General features: G+C 44.3%; 1 protein-coding gene across 2 annotated transcripts in view; it reads left to right on the forward strand.

Moving 5' to 3' along the window:
* The window catches only part of NSUN3 (NOP2/Sun RNA methyltransferase 3), a 59,369-nt gene extending 43,407 nt beyond the window's left edge, over nt 1-15,962 (forward strand). Inside the window, exon 8 of one of the 2 annotated variants that reach the window (XR_006888226.1) lies at nt 13,881-13,996. Coding sequence is in view for 1 of the 2 variants with exons in the window: in XM_046658558.1 (XP_046514514.1) it covers nt 13,881-14,151 (271 nt within the window). In the remaining variant the exon portion in view is untranslated. Of the gene's footprint in view, nt 1-13,880 lie in introns of both variants that reach the window. The other variant, XM_046658558.1, reaches the window with a different exon arrangement.
* The last annotated feature ends 3,601 nt before the right edge of the window (nt 15,963-19,563 follow it).

The raw sequence follows: 19,563 nt of genomic DNA on the forward strand, positions 1-19,563 counted from the left end.
AAGCTTACATGTGCGTTTCAAGGCGTTTGGACAGTGACACAGGCATGTGTAGCCCATAACCCTGTCGAGATACAGAACGTGTCTTGGTTTATGTGAGTACGCTCTGTGATGTCTGCACGCCAATGAAACCACATTTCTCAGGACACATCCCTGTCCTTAAGCGACACGTGACTTTGTAATCCATAGGCAGAGGACCTTCCTAGGCAGAGCTGTGTTCCTTCCCTCTTTGCTTCCAGATTCCCAGGATCTCTCCTGAGCCTGCTCTCGTTAAACACACTGACATCTTGAGGTTTTCTTCTAGCTACCCCAGGCTTATATAAGCTTTGATTAGCACATGGTCTGTCTTTCAAGACATCATCAACAGTGATACTGTTAAATATTTTCCATGGCATATTCAGGGTTACTGGTTGTGTTAGTCAGGGTTCTCCAGAGAAACAGAACCAATAGGATGTGTATATATAGAGAGAGGGATTTTTTAAGGAATTGGCTCACATCATTATGGAGGCTGGAAGTTCAAAGTCTGTAGGGTGGGCCAGCAGCCTGCAGATGAGGGAAGTCATGCTGTGGTTCAGGTCAAAAGGTGGTCTGCTGGCAGAGTTCCCTCCGGCTTGGGAGGTCCTTCTCTTGTTCTCTTCAGACCTTGGGCTGACTGGATGAAGCTGCCCATGTTATGGAGGGCCATCACTGTACTCAAAGTCCACCCGTTTAAATGTTAATTTTATCCAAAAATACCCTCATGGAAACATCCAGAATAATGCTTAACCAAATATTGGCACCACAGCCCAGCCAAGTTGTCACATAAGTCAGTAACCACTGGCTTTCTAGCCTGGGGTGTTTGGCCTTGCCCCCTGTTGTCTGCATACTAACCACTTCTACATTGTAGATTCTACTAAAGCAGCTCCACATTTGGTGCCAAATTCAATATTGGTTAAGATAATTTTTCTTCCAATATAGGAGAGAGAGAGAGAGAATAAAAATGAGAGTGACTTAAATAAGTAAAAGTCTGAGTAGGCTTCCCAGGGTTGTCGTGGTGATCACTTGGCTGCCGGACTCCACAGTCATCAGGATCCAGGCCCCGTCTGTCTTCCACCTCATGGCCAGTGGCTGTTCCTGCTCTTGCTGTTCAACCTGCACTGCGACTAGTAGGAAGGCACAAAAGAGCACACCCCACGTTGCCCACGTTGCTTCCCCACGTCTCAGGGTCTGACTTGGTCCTGTGACTGCCTTTAGTGCAGGGCGGCCTAGGAGATTAGCCTTAGCTGTGCCCAGTTAAAAATCCCATTACTGCAGAAGAATGTGAGAGCAGACATTGAAGAACAATTGCAAGTGTCTGTCACAAGTCGGAAATCCCTTGATCAGATAACACTGGAGGATACAGAGAAAATTAACTAGGAAACCCTTTAGCAAGAAAACCAATTTGAAAGATTTGACAGTAGTCAAGAAGTGGATGACAAAGTCCTTACCTAAGTCAGTGGGAGAGGAATAGACGCATGGTCCCATTGCAAGATGTGCTCAGGAGAATTAACAGAATCTGGCCATTGATTGGCTCTGGAGTGGGAAGGGAGAGAAGGTGTCACAGCTGACTGCGGTCAAGACATGAGCTGTAGGCTCCAGCCTCGCTTTGGCTCCTGGTTTGGACGCTGACTCACTTGGTGGGCTTGTCCATGTTGCTTAACACTCTTGCCTTAGTTTCCTCATCTGCAAAGTGAGAATAATAATTCATGTCTCAAAACTTAATTGAAAGACTAGAGGAGATAACTTTTGTACAACATCTAACTTTAGGGAAAAGATTAATCAAGGATGAAGTTCTAGGAAGGCTGATATGTAAGGGGTGGGAAGAAGAGGACAGGTAACAAGGAGGGCAAAAAGGGGCTTCAGAGATGTCGGCGATGCACAGGAGGCCAGCGTGGGAGACTCTCCAAGTCGAGAGTGAGCGAGAGAATTAAAAGGTGAGGTGAAGGCTGAAAGTGAGCCTTGTAATCTAGGCTGGTTTTGTACTCATTTTATCAACAAGCTTCTGAGGAAAACATATTTTTATCTAACTATTAGAGTTGTGGAAACAAAGTATGGTTAAAGAAATTGCCAGACTATTTGTAATAATCACCAAATTATTCTATTTGGAATTTTTGTGAAGGAGTAGCTACATCTGAGTTTCTGACCGCTGAGTCTAGTCTGTTAAAATTCTTTAGAACTGAGGAATTGCCAGTCTGGGGTGGAGAGGTTCAGACTGCATCTCAGCATGAGGCGTTTGCTGTATTGACCTTGTCCTAAGTTCTCTGCGCCGCCACTTTGGTGGGTGACGATTGTATCTGTGGAAGGAGCTGTGGACAGCACTCTCAGGTCTTCGCTTCGGACCGATCCATCCTTAGTTTCTTTATGTTAAAAGTGTCTGAGAGAATCTAGTTGTTCTTTGACTTCAGTGAGTATTTGGGACAGTTGGGTGATGAAACGTGTGCATGTGGCATCCTGTCTCACTACCCCCGATCCCATACTTGTTTGAGAGTGGTGATGTGGCTTCAGGGTGGATAGCAGTGGTGAAGTTTGCAGACCTTTTCCTGGCATTAGATTAGGGGGCAGTCTTTGTGCTGCATTAATTCGGTGTGTAACTTCGGGCAAGTCACCGAGTCTTTGCGACCCTCTGTTTGATAAATTGCATCAGACTATTTACCCTGTACACCTCGTAAGGTTTTGTTAAGACTCCCATGTGTGGAGTGCTCTTTAAATTAAGCACCAAATAAACATATGGTAACATTATTAATTAGGGTTATCACTTGTCCTTCACTCTGTTAACATAGGAATCAGCATGCTTTTGGATTCCTGGATCAAATCCACATTCCTGTTGATTCAGGAATATTCTGTTCTGTTCTAAAGAAAGAGTGAGAATTTCCTCGTGGAGTGGTATGTGCTGTGTGCAAAGTGTCTTCTGGAAGCCACCTTTTCAGTTTTAGATTTGGTTTAACTGTTATTTGGGCAGTAGGATGCAAAGACTGCCCATAGTTTTCATGTTATTAGTTATATATAACTGTTTTTCTTTTCTACGTAAGTGCAAGTAACCTTATAAAGGAGCCTTATATAGAATCTCTGAAATATTAATTGAATACTAAATGGTTACAAGGGACCAATTGCAGGATTGATGCTCCTATACTCATTTTAAAATTTTAAAATATTTTAAAAAATTGGTTTTAAAAAAATGTTCAATGCTAGAGTCTCTAAGATAAGGGGGACAGGCTTGATAACGCTGTGGCAATGAAGGACTCTTAAGTCTGTTTCACTTGATTGCGTCTCCATATTTACATCTGAAGGAATGGTAGCTGTTGCCTTGGTGCTTTCATTGTGATAGAAGGGACACGAGGAAGATGAGGAGTAAAGATATTAGTCACAGGGATGTTTAGCTGTCATCCTGATTTTTCAAGAGTACAGACATCCATGGCTGCTCTAGCACCAGAGAGTCTTGTAGGAGAGGCCTGGCTGTGCCTCCAGACGCATCCCAGGAGGACTCGCTCAGCAGCGTGGCTCCAGCGGTGAGGCAGGAGGAGTTAGCCAGAGGGAATCACTCTGCTTTCGTCAAAAGATGGCGCTATTGCTGTGCCGCCTGTCCTCTTCTGAGCTGGCTCAGGCTTTTTAAATGCAGAGAACAGTTAAATTGGTGATCTAATTAACACTGATCCTCGCAACAGAATGCCAGATATCTAGTCAAACACCAGGAGAATAGACGAGAGAAGTGGAATTTATGTTTTTGAAATGCGTCCGGTTGTTCTAGTAGCTGTCTGTAGAGATGACGCCCTCCAAGACTCACACTCACTGTGGAGCAGTGGGGTCACGCCTTTCAGTTTTGGGGAAGTCTGAAGTGCCTTCTTTCTGAGCCTTGGCAGCAGTCAGGTTCCAGGACTGTCTGATTTTGTTCTGTTTTTAGTTTTTCAAGGTCATCGAACTTATGCTTTCATAAGGTAATACTTATTTTTCTGCAAGGTGTTGAAATCAGGTCATGTTTTTCTTTTATTTGCCTTGGTCATATGCTTCACCTGTGACGGTTGGAAGACGGCATGGCCTGGTCTGGAAGTGGTCTCTCTCATGCTGGGAAAGCCACACATCCCATCCTGTTTCTCAGCCAGCATCTCAGACGGCTCTTTGGACTTGACTCCGTTCCTCTCAAGGATGGAGAAGTTCAGTGACAAGCACAGAACAAAATGACAAAATGAACTCTTGAGAACAGACTTTGTTATTGATTGTACAAGGTGTTCCTTAAAAAATGCATTATACAAATCGAAACGCTATTTGGGGGAGTGGGGAAGAAGCCTTGGTGTGCTGAGAAGACCCCAATCATCCCGTCCCCCTGCTTGTGTTAGAGAGAACAGGGATGACGCGTGCACGTAGATCGCAGTTTGCCTGTCTGATGCTTTTGGAAGTTGACGTGTAAATGATTTCCTGAGAAAAGCTAGTTGAATCAAGCTTTCATCACAGAGCTATGAGTTTATCATGTAGATATAATACAGAAGATACTTTACACAGCTTTGCATTTTAACTCATTTGAATCTAAAATACAATCCAAAATCTTCAAAACCTTTGGGCCCAGATGTGCTTCAGACTTCCAGTTTTCTTGGACTTTGATATAGTACCTGTTTGATATTTCATGTCGTTCCTTTCCCCAGCAGCATCTGGGCAGCACTCAGTGATCAAACGTTAATACGTTTTCAGCAGAACATATGGATAATTATGTCGCATGCGCTAAGTCTTGACCATAAATAGCTTACATAATTTAGGTCAGATTTTGAGGCCAAATGAGTCTGCCACAAACTCAAGAAAAAAATTGTAGTTGGCACAGCTTTTGGATCTTATAGTGAAATGTGAGAGATGGTGGACCTGATTGTCATTTGGGTCCACTCTGTGAGCTGCCCAAAATCAGTTAACATTTTCTGTGTGTAGATGGGAAAATTAAATTTAACATTATATTCTATTTAATGTGGTTTTTTAAGAATATGTTTTGTATTATTTTTAGCTGCTTCATTAACTGGGTGGTCCAAGCACCTAGTTAATGTGTTCAGCCGATTCCATAGTAAACTGAAAGATGACCCAGGGTTTGGACAAACGTGCACAGCCGACATCTGCCTAAGCCCCGGGGTGCCTGGTGTACGTCTGCGGCACGCAAGCCGCCCCCCCACTTCTGCCGGGAGTCCTTGGGGGAAGGCGTTCCCCGCTGTTTATACCATGCTGGCAGTCGGGCTCAGCTTTATTTCCTACAGCTGTGCTGTGAGGTAGACTCCTGTTTCATGTTTCAGTTGGAGTTAAGCCTGATCAGCAGTTAGGTAGGAGAATTTGAGGGAAATAGTATGTTTGGGGAAATGACAGCAGGATGGTATTACGTGGCAATTCTGCTTCCTTTAGAAGTACTTCCTCCAGCTCTGATTGTGGTGGGACATTGTGTGTTGAATAATCTGTAAAACCCAAGATTATGTCTGCTAGTTCCCATTCAGTTCAGAGTATTAAGGTAAGCTTCTGCCTAATCTGGTCAAAGTAACACTTTGCTTCATCTGCTGTTTTACTCATGACATCTTTTTCTGCCTTCACTGCTAAGTATGATTAGAAAGCTCCGCTGGCCATCTCTCTGTTCTGGTGAATACCACTTGGTTTGTAGTAGTTTCACGCAATATAGTTAGTGTTGCAGTGCAAGTGAAGAATGTTCCGTGACTCAGGGTCTTGTTAAGCCTTAAACTTAGAGTCACTGAGAAGCCGAGGGCCACAGCTCATTTGGAGAATGTTAGCACAGGATACCGTTATGCCAAGATGGCTGTTGCTTAGCTAGTTGTTTAGTTTTCCTTCCTCTTACTAAAAAAAGAATAACTTTGCATGGCACAGAAACTTACATAGGTGTACAGAACCCTAACCCTTCTACTGGAAGTCTTTTTATGATTTGGATGAGACCTATAGTATAATTACTTGGTTCTTATGGGCTACTTGAAAATATAGGTGAGGGGCCGGCTCTGTGGCTGGGTGGTTGGGTTCGCACGCCTCGCTGCGGTGGCCCAGGGTTCGGATCCTGGGCGCGGACATGGCACCTCTCGTCAGGCCACGTTGAGGCGGCATCCCACATCCCACAACTAGAAGGACCTGCAGCTAAGATATATAACTGTGTACAGCGGGGGTTTGGGGAGATAAAAGCAGAAGAAAAAAAAGATTGGCAACAGTTGTTAGCCCAGGTGCCCATCGTTAAAAAAAAATAAAATAAAAATATAGGTGAATTGTTATGGAAACAGATGGTTTATCCTAGAAACTACTGTGGTGGGCAGATTACAGCATGATTAGGTACTTAGATTTTAGGAGTGTGTTAATTTTCATTTAGTATATTGTAAAACACATGCTAAAAGTATCTTTTAGTTTTTATTGGAATACCAATACCAGAAGTATTGGTTTTTAAATCACTGAACTAATCTGATTATAGTGTTGTTAAATACTCTAATTTTAACTAATATAGAGTACCTATTGCCGTTTATGTATCAAAAGTGAAGAAACTATTATGTGTATTGATCAATGCTAATTTTAGAAATAGCTTTATACCTCCTGTCAAACCAGTGGTAGACCTCAATATGGAGTGGTTCAATTCATGAGAAAAATGTCTTCTGTGTTATAAAATAATTCTCAGTGCTATCACGTGCCACATAACGACGTTTCAGTCAATGACGGACCACATATATGACAGTGGTCCCATAAAATTAGTACCATACAGCCTAGGTGTGTCTTAGGCTGTACTGTCTAGGTTTGTGTAAGTACTGTAGGGGAGGAAGAAATGTTCCTCTACCCTTTTGGGTTCGTCTGGCCAGTCTAAGAATTAAATAGACCTGAGACAGATTAACAGGAAAAAAACAAACAAAAGTTTAATAACATGTATATGTGGGAGAAACCCAGGAAAATTGAGTAACTCGCCAAAATGGCCAAAGCCCTCACCTTAAGTACTGTCCTCAGCTAAACTCAAAAGAAGATGTTGGGGGTGGGGAGAGTCAGGAACTTCAAAGGGAAGAAGGCAGGTAAAAAGGAGTGTATGTTTGGGAAATGAGTGTTTGGCCACAGAAAGAAGGACAGACAGGGAAGCCCAACAAACAGGCTTTTCCAGGTTCCTCCTCTTCCTGTTGTGCTAAGGTGATCACTCGCTTCCTGACAGGTTTATCTGTCTGAATTCTTTGAGGCAGTTAAGGGGGAGGTAACAAGAAAAATTTTCTGAGTCTTTTGTTTCTTAAAAATAATCAGCCTAAAATAATCCTTATGTTAAAGAGACACATTTTGGGGTGGCAAATTTTGTTCCCCTTAAGTACATTCTTGATGTTGGCCCTAGTATGAAATCACCTAATGCATTTCTCAGAAATTATCCCCATTGTTAAGCGACACATGACTGTGTAGAAAAGTCTTGGCTGGCCAAATGAACCCTGTGAGTGAGTTTTTTTCACATCGCCTATTTTTCTTGATCTTTGAATACAGTATGATGGTATTTTTGGAATCTGTAACTACTACAAACAAAAGGGTACAGGTGGTATTTAAACCACAGTCAGCAGCACAGCAGCGGCAGCCACTGGCTGGGCTCCCTGACCTCGGCCCTGGTGCTGGGATGCACCTGCTTGTGAGAGCACCTTGGTGTTGCCACGCAGCTTCCTTGTTCAGAAAGTAGCACGACCAGTGAAGTTACACCAACCGAATTTTAGAAAGATAAATTAGAATGTTGGAAGGAAAACAAAGCAAAAGAACCAGCCAATGTTGGCTGCATTATAGAAATTAATTTAAATTTGTGTGAAGCCACAAACATAGTGTTTGTAAATGTGAGGCTTCTGTGGACTCCTGCATGACTGTGACGAGACAGACTCCCCCTCACTGGGCCAGGCGTCAGCTTTGCTAGTTGTGGAGCTGGGATCAGAGTAACATGTCTGTGTTCACATCTGCATACATCCCTTGTCCAGTAATCCAGCTTTTTAAAAGAAATCCTTGTACCCATTGCTATAGTTAGTAGAAAATAATCCAAAATGAATGTAGTTGTAACTTACACAATTTTAGCAAAATCTACTGATGCCTTAATTTGTTGCTGTAAAAACAGCCAGCTCCAGGCGTGTGTTAGCTTCCTGTTGCTGCTTTGACCAATTACCACAAACCTACTGGCTTAAAATAGCACAGATTTATTATCTTATACTTCTGGAGGTCGTAAGTTCAAAGTGAGGGTGCTGGCCAGCTGCAGTTCCTTCTGGAGGCTGCAGGAGGGCGCTGTAGACTGAATGTTTGTGCCCCGTGATGTTCGTGTGTTGGAGTCCTAATCCCGGAGGTGGTGGTGTGAGGAGGGGCCCCTGGGAGGTAGATTCGGTTGTGATGGGATTAGTGCCTTATAAGAGACCCTTTCCCACGTGAGGACACAGCTGTGGCCGAAGAGACAGGTCCTCGCAGACCTGGACCTGCTGGCACCTTGACGTGTAGTCCAGGCTCCAGAACTGTGAGAGACCATGTTTGCTGCGTCACCCCCCAGGCGGGGGTGTTTCGTCGTTTCCTTGCCTTCTTCACGTTCCTTGGCTCCAGCTTGGGTTGTCAGCTCCAGCCTTAGTTCCGTCTCTCTCGGGCTCCCTGCTTCCATTTCCATTTACAAGGATGACCTCCCAGTTTAATCACATCTGCAGATACCCTATTGCTGTGCAATGTGACATGTTTAAGGTTCTGGGGATTAGGAGATGGACATCTTTGGGGGCCTCTGGTCTTCCTACCACAGGCTGTTATCCCATTAACAGTTCAAGTCTTTGGTGTCCAGATCTGAGCCTTTTTTGTTTCTGTGGGGGATATTTAGGGGACAGTGAGAAGTAAGAAGATACACGTAAAAACCTTTTTAGAGACTAACGACAAGCACTGAAGGTTCAGGAGGCCCTCAGTGGTAGGTACCTCCCCAAATGTTCTTCAGTCAATAAATGAATACATGGGAGGACTGGGAATTCTGGCTACCATAACACTTCAGTTATCTGGAACCTCAGGGAATAAGTCTTCTAGAGAGTTAATCCCTTATAGTCGAAATCTTAAAAAATTACCTGACCTCTATGGGAAGTTGCTGGTATTTATCCTACTGTTGCAGCTCCTCTTTAATTTTTGTTATAGAAACACAACACATGGGTAAAACGTTAAAATGCAAGTGAGCTTTTAGGTGAAGGAACTTACCCCTGCACTCCCATCTTCCCTGGAGCAGTTGCTTGATTATTTCTGTTCTTTATTTTGCAGGTCACTCCCAAACCTCTAAATCACGTTTCTTCTTTATTTTTATCTATGAGCTTTAGACGCTGACTGCTGACTTCTCACCGGGACTTCTCTCTCGCACTACCCTTTCCCCTTCATGCCCTTCCCGCCTGCTGCTCACCCCTTCTCAGCTTCGCCCGTGGTAAGCTCCCGAGTCCTGCTCACCGGGAGCTGCATCTTGGCTCCTGTGAGTGTGGAGAGTACCTCTCACACGCTTCAGCTTTGTTCTGTTTCCTCTGAGAAGCAGTCAGGGCAAGGCCCTATGTCTGCCCCTGTAATGCAGGATCATTTACAGCCCCTCTGCTTCCCGGGCTCTTAACAGCTGCACCTTCACTAGTCAGGGTTGACAGGGTTCTCTCTGAGAGTTTATGTCTGTTCTGTAACAGTACTAACAACAGGCTATGGAATGATTCTGAAGGGTGAAGACCAGTAGTAAGTATCTGTTGTTTACTTCTGTAAATGTTGTTCACTGCAGATGGACTAAGATGTTAGAATTAAATTTCCTTCTCTGTTGATTAGGTGTTGTGATCGGAGTGCCACTGAAAGGAAATTTCCTACCATCAGATTACAGGGGAAATCTCTCTCCTCTCTTCCTCCCTCTCTCTTTCTCTCTACCCTGCCGGTACTTGTGCCGTCTTCAAGGTTTTTTCTGTTTTGAGTCATTGTGTCTCACTTCTTTCTAGAGAGATCCCTCTCATTCTCATCTGGAGTGGTCACCCCCCAGGGCTCTGGAGACTTCCCTCTCATTGTGATCTGAAGCAGTCACTCTCCTGGGCTCTGGAGGCCTCCCTCTCATTCTCATCTGGAGCGGTCACCCCCTAGTGCTCTCGAGACCTCCCTCTCATAGTGATCTGGAGCCTCACCCTCCAGGGCTCTGGAGAACTCCCTCTCATTCTCATCTGGAGCGGTCACCCCCTAGTGCTCTGGAGACCTCCCTCTCATAGTGATCTGGAGCCTCACCCTCCCAGGGCTCTGGAGAACTCCCTCTCATTCTCATCTGGAGTGGTCACCCCCTAGTGCTCTGGAGACCTCCCTCTCATTGTGATCTGGAGCCTCACCCTCCGGGGCTCTGGAGAACTCCCTCTCATTCTCATCTGGAGTGGTCACCCTCCGGGGCTCCCATGCAGTTATCATCCTGGGATTTCACTTGTATGTTGTGTTCACTGTTTTCTCTATCACCGTCCTCCTTTTTTTTGATTTACCTCCTCATTTTGCTAGAGGTCTAATTTCTAAATCATCAAATACCTGACATTTTCTGTATCCCTTCAGTATATTTATTTGACAGTTTGGCAGTGAATAGTACCCACTTTACGTTGCCTTTTTCCAGGATTGGAGTGCACTGCTCCGCTGACACCAGTCTCGCTCCTGGACCCTTATGGGCCACTCATTTTTCTCCCTGGAGGCATTTAGTGTCTTCTCTTTGTTCTTGACATTCTAAAATTTAGCAATAAAGCCTAAGTGTGGATGTTTTCGTTCATTGTAAGGTTGAAGTCTTGCAGTGTTGTATAAGACCCTCTGCCTCTCCTCCTAACTCTCGGGTCTCATCTCATCCTTCCACCCCGCTAGCTTACCTTCCTGCAGCCTCACTGGCTTCCTCTTTCCTCAAAGAGGCCTCCAGGGAGGGGGAGGGGCTAGAGATGGAGCCCACTCACCAGAGACCAGTGATGTAATCGCTTACGCCTACTTAATGAAGTTTCCATAAAAACCCCAACTGAAGGGATTTGGAGGGCCTCCCGGGGGGTGAAGAGGTGCTGGAGGGGTGTCTGGAAAGGGCATGGAAGCCCTACATGCCTTCTCCCGTGCTTCGCCCAGGCATCTCTCCCATCTGGCTGTTCCTGAATTGTATCTTTCTGTAATAAATCATTAATCTAGTAAATAAACTGTCTTCCTGAGTTCTGTGAGCCATTCTAGCAAAGTATTGAACCCACGGAGGGGGTCGTGGGTCAGAAGTACCGGAGGGCTGGGCTTGCACTTGGCGTCTGAAGGGCAGTCTTGAAGGGCCCAGCTCTTCACTCGTGGGATCTGATGGAAACTCCACGTGGAGAGTCAGAACTGAGGTAAATTTTAGGACATGCAGTCAGCGTTTGCAGAGAATTGGAGGATTGCTTGGTGAAGGAAAAACATGCAAACACATATACATACATGTGTGTGGTTGTGTGTATGTATGTATTTATGTGTGTATACTGTGTATCAGTCTGCCAGGCCTGCTACAACATACATACACATGTGTGTGTTGTGAGTGTGTATGTATTTATGTGTGTATCCTTTGTGTCAGTCTGCAGACTGGGGCCTTGGACCCCAGAAGTTCCTTCTCCCGGTTCTGGAGGCTGGAAGTCAGTGAAGGAGCTGCGGGCTGGTTCCTCCTGAGGCCTCTCTGCTCAGCTGGGGAGAGCTGTCTTCTCCCTGTATCTTCACATCATATCCCTCTGTGTGTACCTGTGCCGAAATTTCCTCTCAGAAGGACATCATGGTATTGGATTAGGGACCACCCTAAAGCCGTCATTTTTTCTCATTACCTTTTTAAAGATCCTGTCTCCAGATACAGTCACAACACTGGGGCCAGGACTTCACCGTGAATTTGGTGGGGGCACAGTTCAGCCGATGATAGACTTACTTATTTTTATATTCTGTCTCCCCCAGCTGGAGTGTAAGGTTCATGAAGGTGAGGCTTTTTGTTGTTTTTCTATTTCAATATATACCCCACACCTAGAGCAATGCCCAGCAATGTAGTAGATGCTTAAGAAACAATATCGAACCTTCCAGCCTCTTGATGAGTTCTCTCAATCTGAACACCCCTGTCCTTTCATCTCTGGAAGACTCTCTTCTGATTATTCGTTAATTCAAGTACCCTCCCCCAGTTCTCTGTGTTGTCTTCCTGTCAGTTGAAATGTGGACCCACTTGATTGATCTTCCCTGTCTCATTTTCAGTCACTGTTCTACTTTTTGGAAGATTTCTGCAACCTTAACTTCCAGACACTTCTACAGAAGGCTGTATTTTGACGAGCATGTTTAATTCCTGAGCGCTGTTCCTCATCCTGTCTCGTGGCATTCTGTCACTGTTTTACGGGTGCTGCATCTTTGCTGATCTTGCATTTATTAGGTCTCATTGTATCTCTTTTGTTTCCTGAATTTTATGTTTCTTCCTATGCCATTTTTTTTTGTTTATTTTATTCTTGCTTTTACATAGTGCTTGGGCATTTCTCACGCTTAATTATCTGCAGTCCTTGGTTGTACATTTTTATTTACTGATGGGACAGTGAAGCACCAGGAGGCTTGCTGCAGGGATGGGACCCTGCCCTCAGGATGAGCTCACCGTTACCTGGAGGCCCCTTCAAGGTAGGATGCAGAGGTCTTTGGTTTGAGGGGCAGATACGCACAGTGCCTACCATAGGGCTCCCCAAATTGTTTATTCAACTTTCTTAGATAAAAACCTTTCAACATTTTACCTGGCTGCCAGACTTGCCGTATATGGGAGTATGGAACCCATCGTTTCTTATATATGCTTTGAATTACTATCTTTCTGTTCATTTTCACTCCTGTCACATTACATCTGGCGTTTTCTCTGCAGCTGGGTGGGTCAGAGGAGCCCTCTGTCACCGTGGTCCTCCTCATGAGAGGCCTCTCCTCCTGCTGCATCCACCACCACTCCTCTGCGGGTCAGCCTTCAGAAATTGTCGAAATCTGTTGTTAGGTAGTGATTCTCTCCGTGCTATTTACTTTATTGTTTTCAGTTAGTAATTCATTTCTTTTCATCTCATTTAAGGGTGTCTAAGGAAGGAGAGAGGAGTGAAAACTTTGTCATGACTTTGCTTGTCTTGAATTAGAATTCTTCATCCCTTAATCACACAGAGAACACAATTTGACCTTATTTTGATGATGTGGATCTTCATTATACATCTCAGTTACTGGGATGTGCTCCAGCTTTTTAAATGCAGATTTGAGACAAGGAGCTGCCTGTAGTCTTAAATCCAGTAGTGGTTCTAGAACATGATGTCTTACCAAAACAGCTCCTGGTCAGCAATTGTCCTGGAGTCGCTGCAGCAGCAGGACTGACCCTTCGGGTTTGCCTCCCAGTGATGACCTTCCTGCTTGCCTCTTTAGTGTCAGAGCTGTCTGTCGCCTCACTGACTTAAAACGTCCCAGCTCCCGTTCATGCTCCATGCTATTTCAGGCGAAGAGTGCAACCCCGTCTTTCCTGAAGCCGGCACGTCCCTTTGCAGTCGGAACCCTGGGCTGTTCTCATGGTTCACCCTTTTCAAACAGTGCAGGTCTTCTTCCTAAAAGCAAACCTTCCTCCCCGTCTGTTCCCTGCAGCTGCGTGCCCCTCTGGTGGAGCTTCTCAGTCCCTGTCTGAGTCCTGCCCCTTAAGCATAGGCGCTCTCTGAGTGTCTGTGTTTAGTCCACTTTTTTTCTCACTCTTTTCCTGGGAAATCCTCTTTCCCATGGTGATTGATTTGGCTACCATTTCCCGGTCGTTTAGGGTCTGTTAGAAGGTAATGGCTCCTGAGCTAGAGAAGGTGCAGCGTCACTGGTTGGAGCAAGCTTCGTTTCAGATGTGTAAGCTCCCTGGCCCTCAGACCCCACAGTGCCTTTGAAGGCACCTAACCAGTCTTCTGCTTTTTCTTGATTACGTGCAGGTCGGCAATCAAGGCCCTGCGTCCTGGAGGCCTCCTCGTGTACTCTACCTGCACACTTTCCAGGGCAGAAAATCAAGACGTGATCAATGATGTGTTAAACACCCACAGCAACGTCATCGCCGTGGACATTACGGAAATGGCAAGGACCTGCTCCCAGGATTTCTCCTTTGCTCCCACTGGTCAGGAGTGTGGGCTCTTGGTGATTCCAGATAAGGGCAGAGCCTGGGGCCCGATGTATGTAGCCAAATTGAAAAAATCGTGGACTGCGTGAAATTGGTGACTTGCATTTTGTGGACCATGTCAACGTATTATATTTGTTTTTCTGAGCTCTGCTACATGTTGACATTTAAATAATTGTGGAGTTGCTTTCCCTGGGTCTGTTGGAATCCTGTTTAGTTAATGCCTTAGCATCTCAGAGTCGAGGTTTGGGAATTTTCCAGGTGTATTTTTTTCCTAGAAATACATCTATAGCAATGATTTAAGGTGGTACAGATGGTGCTTGTTCTGTGTGATAATAAATCTGCTGTCTTTTACTTGGCATTTTCTAGTTAAATTAATCAGAATATGTAGTTTTATGCATAAAATGTTTAGAAACACCTATCCATGACGTTGGCACTTTGAACCTTTAAAAGTGCATGTTGCCGGCCTCTCCTTATCAAATATACAGATGATTTCAGAGTTTTTCCCCCCTTTTCTGTAAGAACTGATTGGTATTCTGGAAGTAACTTCTTCCAGAAGCACTATTTTTGGTTCTAGCAAAATAGGTTTCTTATTTGCCAAGTTGTTTTCTTTTAGGGACTGTCTTCTGTTTGCTTCAAAGGTCAGTGACAATCGACACCAGCTTTATGTCTCTGCTCTTTTTCGTATTCACAAATACAAATTGAAAGGGTGAATTATGTCGACAGGCCTTAGAACAGCAGATCCGCATGTACATGTCTGACTTCGACATCCAGGTGGTGGGAGAATGGAGTCTATCCAGCAGGCGGTAGAGAACGCACTTGAAACAAACCCAGAATGATTAGTGACTACAGTGGCTGAACTGTGTTTGGAGTTTTGTGAGCAGTAGACTCTGACTGTCCTGCAGTTGCCGTCTGGGGGCTGTTTACTTCACTGCATTGTGCAGTGTTGTGTGAGAGCACAAGGTCACGTTAATGCATGAGGGGGAGGCGCCTAGTGAGAGCCGTTACCAACACTCCGTGCATGGACTACTGGCTCCCTGTTCACACATATCCTGGGAAGATTGTGCGCGTTTCTGCGTGTGTGCTTGTGGTTTTAGCTTCAGGTTTGGATCATGTGTTTTCTCTAGACATTGCTTCTCTCAGAGTCCAAACAATTTTTTCCTAATGTTAAGAAAAATTATGCAGCATACTTCAAAAGAGTATATCTGTTGGAAAGTAGCTTTTTTAAGAAAATACACCGACTATATAAATATGAAATTCTGCTGAAGCTGAATCCTTTTGAATTGTTTATTACATTCTGTGCATTTAAACTAGAGAGTGTTTGCTTATGAACTTGTTTTTGTTTTGCAAGCATATGTGAGCAGGTTCCAATAACTGGGAAGCATATGTGACCAGGTTCCAATAACTGGGAACCGTATGTGACCAGGTTCCAATAACTGGAAAGTCCTAGGAAGAATGTTTTTTCTGTACCTTCATTCCATTGAGCCTTTTTTTCCCTTTATATGTAACCAATATGTTTAAAGAAAAGCTGGATCTCTTGGACTCAGTGACACATACTGGGTTAATATGAAAGATTAATAATAATGGAAAAGATTTAATTTTTTTGGTTGGTGCTTATTGGTTTATTTCAACTTGAAATCCTGTCTTCAGATACTATAGGTTTAAAAAGTGCATTTATTCTGTGTAAGTTAAGCACAAAGTAAATTTTCGTGGTGCACTTTGTTGAATGTCCTTATTTTCTCACCATGTGCCCTGAGCCTCATCTGAACACTCTGTGGGCCACTGGTTACACCTTCCTGTGATTGCTGAAAAGTGCAAATAAAGATAGAGCGAGCCCACTTTATTATTAACAATAATTTTAATGAAAGAGCTGACATTTATTAAACATAAAATATTTGATCAAGTTCTTTATACAGATGTATCTTTTTGGTCTTTAAAAGACTCCAGGAGTGAGTATTGGAACCGCCTTTTGCGAGTGAGAAAACCCAGGCTCAGTGCTGGTGGCAGCTTTGCCGAGTCTACACTGGTGGGTAACGGGTGAAGCTAAGGTTCCAACCAGTGCCACAGGCCAGGCCCTTCTTCCTGTGCTGTGCTGTGCTGTCTCACAGGGTATGGGTCATGGGGACCCTCAGATTGTCCTTGGGCTTCACCCTTGCTCTCTGTTGGTCAGTTTTCCACTTGTATGCGACTCCCTATTCTCAGCGCGTCAAAAGTTAATCAAGACGTGGAGAAGAAAGCCTTTGAAATATTTCAGTGTGTGTTCTAAAGAAGAATTTCTTGTGTTGCAATGCTCAGAAATCTCCCATGGAGGTATTCTGTGCCTTCCTTGTCTTTGCGGATGCTGAACTGAAAACTAGAAGTTTGGAGCAGCCTCGCAATGTCAATTGAAAACCAAGGAGTAATTGATGCTACTTTCTGTGGCATTGGGTTACTTTGAAAATAGCTTTGTAATAATTTGGGTTGCTCACCAACACATTAACTTCTCTCTGCCATCAGCACACTGAACAGCCGCTACTTTCAGAAATAGGCTATGAATAAATGTAGTGCTTTTTTAATGGTTTGTACTGAATTTTAAAGCCTCGGAAATTACCTGTGGTTTGGAATCAAGGTGGCCTACTATCCTTTATCCTGTTGCATATGTCCATATAGCCATATACTCAAGATGGCATGTTACCACCCCAGCAGTATTGTGAAAAATATCCTTTATACAACGTGAGTGGGTATAAAATGATACCAGAACACTTGCTACATGATTAGATAAAGTAACAACGAGTCTAACAGGCCCTTGTCCACGAAGGCCTCCTGCCTGGGAGAAGAGGGCCAGGTGATACGCAGGCTGATGCAGCTCATCTGAATCACAAAGAGAAGACTGGAACCAAGAGCAGCCATTTTACTAGATGCCAAGAAGTCCTTTGAGGTAACTGAACAGGACCACTTGTATTATGTGTTAGGCAGATTTGGCTTTGGGGACAAATATAACAGGTAGCACAATTTATTTTTAATCCATTTATATGGTTCAAATCGATGGTTTACAGTCTCCTTGTCTTTGCCTCATTGCTGCCCTGGGGAGGGAGGTAAGGATGATGCCCATCACTGGTGCTACTCCAGGCTGACGCTGGAGCTGTAATGGCACCAGATCCCATGGGTATCTGATGGATACTCAGTTGGAGGCTCTCAAGTTAGCTAGTGTCTGCTGATAATCTGTTGCTCGTGCTGAAGGCTCTAGCAACGTCTGTCCTGGAAACATTGACAGTAATGTCGGGATTTGGAGAGGCTTCAGGCTGCAAAGTCAGTGGGAGAGGATCAGAAATACTCAATTGACAGAGTAGTTCCTGTTAGTGTTACTTATTATGCGACATTTAAAATAAATTTTAAAAGAATGGATTTGGAATTCTCAGGGAATGATTAGACAATAGAGTAAAAAAACAAATTTAAAACATTGAGCTGTAATTCAGTGCTAAGATTTTAAGAAAACGTTTCACTAAGTCTAAGGAGGAAAAAAGCCTGGTAGAGTGTACATCTCTTTAAAATTTAATTAGCCCAGTCAAATATTAATGCCACACCTTTCTGTAACTTTTCACGAATGAAGAAAGTAGTTTCCCAGTCACGTGAGACCATGTGGTCGTGTTGAGACTAGGTGGAAGCACCTGCCGCCTTTGGAAGAGGACCAGTTGCTTCACTGGAAGCCGTTTGATGGCTACATGGTGACTCAGTTGAGCTTGCTGTGGCTTGTCAGGAGGAGTTTTCTGCTGCATGGTGCTCTGGAAGAGCCTGTTACACACAAATAACTATATAGCCCAGCAGAATCAACAGAGACTGAAAACATAGCCCATTGAAAAATAAGAAAGGACTAGATTTCTAGCTGCTTCTTAGTTCTTAAAAGCAAGTAGGAGCAGAATTGCAGATATTAACAAGAATGGACATGCTGAAGAGGGATTAGCATTGGTGACAGGAGAAAAGAGGGACTGGGCTCATTTCACCTTATTAACTTATATAGAGAAAGAATCTTCATTTACTCATCCAAACGAAGCATTAACAACCTTTCTCCCTCCTTCTGGTGTTACAGTACTCACTGGGGTGTGGGACTGAGGAGGGAAGAGGACTGGACGACTCGTGCTCACGCGTTGACAGCAGTAGGCAAGGTTACTGTGTGCTTGTGCTCATGGCTGCCGACTAAAGAAAAAGGAAAGGGGACATGGTGGTTGCAACCAGCTCTGACGTTCCTGGAAATTGTTCTGTGTGATATATTTAGTCATGAATAGCCAACATGACTAGCTATACCACATTACCATATTACCACATTGAGAGACATCCTTCTTGACCATAAAAACATGTCAGTGTAAGCCCTAGAATATAATAAATGTGTTTTATAAACCCAGTGGACATACACAAACTACCTGTGTTCTTCAATAAAAAAAGATTGCTTTTCCTATATGTCCTAGTACAGAGAGTCTGTGTTACATCTTCCCTATAAAGCTGTGGCTGTGCCCATAGACACGTTATTTTCAGTTCTCAGTTAACCTGACCATGTAGATTTAACTCAACAGGTTCCTTTCCCATCCCATAGTACTGAGTTGGCTGAAGCAACTTGCTCTAGTTTCAGAAAGGTGATTTTGAACCAGGGGGAGGTTCAGGACAGGTTTAGCTGGGATCTGGAACGTTACTCTTGGGTCGGGCCTAGATTGACTTGGTCACGCGTGTTTCAGAAGCCAAGGGCTAAAGCAAGCCTGAAGGGTTCAGGATGAACCCTTCCAGAAGCACATGACAGCTCCCAGCAAAGTTTAGGTGTGTGTCTGGTCACACCACCTGCGTTCACTGAGGACTTGAGTGTCCAGCTCATATCTTCTCCACTGGAACTCCTGCCACAGGCTGAATTCAACGTCTGTGGAAAACCCATCCAGTATCCTACCTTCCCGTTTCCTTCACTGCCTCTCCCGTAATGACTTTTGTCTCCAGTGTTTTCAGCAACTCATACTCCTGGGCATTCCCTGGAACTTGGCATTATCTACACTCTCCAATGGACCTTCCTACAGGATGGAAACGTTTTATCTGCCCTGTCCAGTCTGGACAGTATGGAAGCCATGCATGGCTGTGGGGCACTTGAAATGTGGCTAGTGTGACTGAGGAACATAATTTTTCATTTTAATTATTTTAACTGTGAGTAGCCACTTGTGGCTAGTGGCTCCCACATTGGACAACACAGACCTACAATTTCTGCACTTAGGAAAACTCAGTCTCAGCATCTCCTGTCGCAGCTGTCTTACTCTCTCATTCTCGTTAAAAATACAGCCAGGACGTCAGCATCATGGTGGAGTGAATGTGCCCGGGACTCTCTCCCCTCCAACATACAACAGAAAGGAGCAACCATATTCCAACAGAAAATACCCTAACAGCACAAAAACCTCAGAGAGAGACACAGCCACAGGACAGAGGGTGGAGAGGCTGGAGTTGCCCTTGGAGGAGCTGGAACAGGGTAAGAGAGAACTTCACTCCCTCCCCTAGAG

The sequence above is a fragment of the Equus quagga genome, chromosome 4 (assembly GCF_021613505.1).
Source record: "Equus quagga isolate Etosha38 chromosome 4, UCLA_HA_Equagga_1.0, whole genome shotgun sequence".
NCBI lineage: Eukaryota > Metazoa > Chordata > Mammalia > Perissodactyla > Equidae > Equus > Equus quagga.